At 46.5% G+C, this 4,135-nt stretch overlaps 1 protein-coding gene across 2 annotated transcripts in view; it reads right to left on the reverse strand.

Annotated features, from left to right (window-relative positions):
- NUP210L (nucleoporin 210 like) overlaps window positions 1–4,135 on the reverse strand; it is a 125,762-nt gene that overhangs the window by 28,786 nt on the left and 92,841 nt on the right. For both annotated transcript variants that reach the window (XM_008060522.1, XM_008060521.1), the window contains exons 30-31: window positions 3,368–3,542; window positions 692–867 (exon numbers count right to left, since the gene is read on the reverse strand). In XM_008060522.1, coding sequence (XP_008058713.1) covers window positions 692–867; window positions 3,368–3,542 — 351 coding nt within the window. The remainder of the gene's footprint in view (window positions 1–691; window positions 868–3,367; window positions 3,543–4,135) is intronic.

Genomic DNA, 4,135 nt, shown 5'->3' on the forward strand with positions numbered 1-4,135 from the left:
CTGATTTTTTGATTTATTGTAGAGATGAGGTCTCGCTGCCCAGGCAGGTCTCGAGCCCGCGGGTTCAGGCAATTCACTCACCTCAGCCTCCCAGAGGCGCGGGATTACAGGCTGAGCCACCGAACCCGGCTAAGTCTAAGATTTTTTGAGTCGGGGTCTCACTCTTGCCCAGGCTAGAGTACAGTGGCATGATCATGGCTCACCACAGCCTTGACCTCTTGGGCTTAAGTGATCCTCCTGCCTCAGCCTCCCAAAATGCTAGGATTACACGTACGAGTCACTGCACCCAGCACAGTCTTTTTTTTTTTTAATTTTTAAAAATTTTGAGTTGGAGTCTCACTCTGTTACCCAGGCTGGAGTGCAGTAACACACTCATGGCCACCCCAGCAATGACTACTGAGCTCTGGAGATCCTTCCTCCTCAGTCTTCCACATAGCTGGAACTACAGGTGCGTGCTACCATGCCTGGCTGTTTTTTATTTTTTATTGTAGAGATGAGGTCTCACCAAGTTGCCTGGGCTGGTCTTGAACTCGGGGGCTCAGGCAATCCACTCACCTCAGCCTCCCAAAGTGCTGGGATTACAGGCTTAGCCACCGAGCTGGCCAAGATCAGACTTCAAATTCAGAATATAAGAGGAATTTATGGGAGCTGCTACATAATTCAAGGAACACCATTTCTTTGACTTCCATACCTGTTTAGAGCCAGATAAAGCTGGGTATTGTGTGTGTGGAATTTCTCTCCAATGCTGTTATAAAACTGAACAGTGAAGGTGAGAGACATGCCCAAGGGAAAGGTTGACAAGGTCCTTCCTTGGGTTGTGTATAGCTTAGGTTGGCTGCTCATTCGCAGGTATGTCACTGGTGCTACCTGTGGGAGACAAAAACCTACTGGTACAGAGAAAGATGTGCTGAAGAAATGCTGTGACCATATTCTAAGACTTATAATGAATGATAAAGAGTGCATTCATCTTCCCCAGGAAATAGCTTTTGATTTGAGATGATTTAAATAAAAGTGAAAAGAAATATGACTGCACACAAATGGGCTTCTAATTATTTTTAAATTTATTTTACTTTATTTTATTTGAGTTGGAGTCTCACTCTGTTGCCTAGGCTGGAGTGCAGTGGCATGCTCACAGCAATTGCAGCCTCGGCCTGCTGGGCTCAGGTGATCCTTCTGCCTCAGCTTTCCAAGCAGCTGGGACTACAGACACATACCACGACACCTGGCTAATTTTTTGATTTATTGTAGAGACGAGGTCTCATCAAGTTGTCCAGACTGGTCTCAAACCTGTGGGCCCAGGTAATCTTCTCATCTTGGCCTCTGGGATTATAGGCATGTTACTGTGCCTGGCCTGGGCTTCTTTTTTTATTTTTATTTTTATGTTTTAGAGTTGGAATCTCACTCTGTCGCCCAGACTGGAGTGCAGTGGCACACTCCCGGCCACCGCGGCCTCAACCTGCTGGGCTTTGGCGATACTTCCGCCTCAGCCTTCCAAGTAGCTGGAACTACAGGCGTGCGCTACCATGCCCGGCTAATTTTTGATTTATTGTAGAGATGAGATCTCACCAAGTTGCCCAGGTGGGTCTTGAACCCGCGGGCTCAGGCAATCCACTCACCTTGGCCTCCCAAAGCGCTGGGATTACAGGCTGAGCCACCAAGCCCGGCCCCTGGGCTTCTAATTATTAAAGCTGTGAGAACGTGAAGAGAAGCTGGAACTTTTTTTTTTTAGTTGGAGTCTCACTCTTTTGCCCAGGTCAGAGTGCAGTGGTACGCACATTCATGGCCGCCCCAGCTTTGACATGCTGAGCTCCAACGATCCTTCTGTTTCAGCCTTCCGAGTAGCCAGAATTACAGACGCGTGCTACCACGCCTGGCTAGTTTTTATTTTATTGTAGAGACAAGGTCTTGTCATGTTGCCCAGGCTGGTCTCGAACCCATGGGCTCAGGCAATCCACTCGCCTCAGCTTCCCAAAGTGCTGGGATTACAGGCTGAGCCACCAAGCCCGGTCTGAAGCTGGAACTTTTTTTTTTTTTTTTTTTTGAGTTGGAGTCTCACTCAGTCACCCAGACTGGAGTGCAGTGGCCACTCCCGGCCACCGCAGCCTCAACCTGCTGGGCTCCAGCGATCCTTCCACCTCAGCCTTCCAAGTAGCCGGAATTACAGGCATGCGCTACCACGCCCGGCTGATTTTTTTTGCTTTACTGTAGAGATGAGGTCTCACTGCCCAGGCGGGTCTTGAACCCACGCGCTCAGGCAATCCACTCACCTCAGCCTCCCAAAGGCGTGGGATTACAGGCTGAGCCACCGAACCCATCTGAAGCTGGAACTTTTTAAGGAAAGGACTACAATTCATCTATTTAATGCAGAGTGCTCAATATTTATTGTTAAATAATTATCAGAAATACTATAGATGTGCTTTCACACTATAAGAGATTGCTGCAATACAGTAAATAAAGTCCAAATTTAATAGTAGCTTTATCACTTCATAGCCTTATGTAACCATTTGGGTCTCAGATTTCTTATCAGTTAAATGGGAATAATATGCCTACCTCATAGGGTTTTTGTGGTACTGAAAAGAGATAATATACATAAAAGGACTGACAGGCAACCCCCTTGGGTCTCCTTCCTTGTAGGAGCTGTTCTATCCTCATAATAAATCCTGCTTTCAGAAAAAAAAAAGTACTGATATAGTGACTGGAATATAGATGTTTAATGCCTAAACGTTTTATCATGTTAGACTAACTTATCTCTGGGGTCTTTCTAAATTTTTTAATTCTAGTAAGAAAGCTTCATTTTGATAACAATGGCTCTACATTCCTCCCACAGCAACTCTTTTGCCAAAGCTGTTCAGAAGACAGTCATACCAAATTGAGGCTGATCCCTTTTATAACAAATGCTCTAAAGTCCGTTTTAATTTGATGACTTACAGCCATGTCAAGATTAGCTTCTTACAAGTTCATTTCTGACTTCCAGAAAAGTTTCTAATTCTTTTTTTTTGAGTTGGAGTCTTACTCTGTCACCTAGGCTGGAGTGCAGTGGCACGCTCCCAGCCACCGCAGCCTAGACCTACTGGGCTAAGAGGATCCTTCCGCCTCAGTCTTCCAAGTGGCTGGAACTACAGGTGTGTGCTACCACACCCAGCTAATTTTTTAATTTATTGTAAAGATGAGGTCTCACCATGTTGCCCAGCCTGATCTCGAACCCATGGTCTCAGACAATCCTCTCGCCTTGGCCTCCCAAAGCGCTGAGATTACAGGCTTGAGTCACTGTGCCCGGCATAGTTTCTCATTCTTAAAAAGGCAATCTGCTTCTTAAGGCCATGGTATTCCTTTTATTTTATGTTTAGTAGTAAGCCCCCGAACTCACCTGAACCCCAGTTATGGTGGTTTGGTTGACTCCAAATGGTTCTACAGAAGTGACTTCCAACACGGCAGTGCCTGCCACAGAGCCAGCTTTTAGGAGACCTTCGCCATCCTCCTCGATGACGGAAGAATTAGGGAAACACTGGAGAACACGAGAACGCACAAAGGCAGCTCCTTCCCTAGAGAACAAATGAAGTGAGTGGCATCTCTTGGGGGCCATATCTGACCAGAGAGAAAGGAGTAAAATCCACCAGAATCACTGTTAGAGGCTGTACTTCAAACTGCTTGTCAGTATCCATGTTGTGTGCTTACTTGTTCCTCAGGTAAAGTTTGCCTTTGGATTATGCTTCTCTCTCTCTCTTTTTTTTTTGAGTTAGAGTCTCACTCTGTTGCCCATGCTGCAATGCAGTGGCACACTTGTGGCCATTGCAGTCTCTACCTGCTGGGCTCAGGCGATTCTTCTGCCTCAGCCTTCCAAGTAGCTGGAACCATAGGCGCATGCCACCATACTCAGCTGATTTTTTTGACTTATTGTAGAGACAAAGCTCAGGCTGGTCTCAAAGCCCTGATCTCAGGCAATCCTCTCACCTCCGCCTCCCAAAGTGCTGGCATTATAGGCACGAGCCACCGTGCCAGGCGGATTATGCTTATCTCTATAAAAATAAAATCCTATTACATATTTACCATTAAAAAATTATTTGTCAGCTGGGCTCGGTGGTTCAGCCTGTAATCCCGCGCCTTTGGGAGGCTGAGGTGAGTGGATTGCCTGAGC

This window comes from Carlito syrichta, unplaced genomic scaffold (genome assembly GCF_000164805.1).
Source record: "Carlito syrichta isolate Samal-C Ts95f unplaced genomic scaffold, Tarsius_syrichta-2.0.1 Scaffold304639, whole genome shotgun sequence".
NCBI classification, from domain to species: Eukaryota; Metazoa; Chordata; class Mammalia; order Primates; family Tarsiidae; genus Carlito; species Carlito syrichta.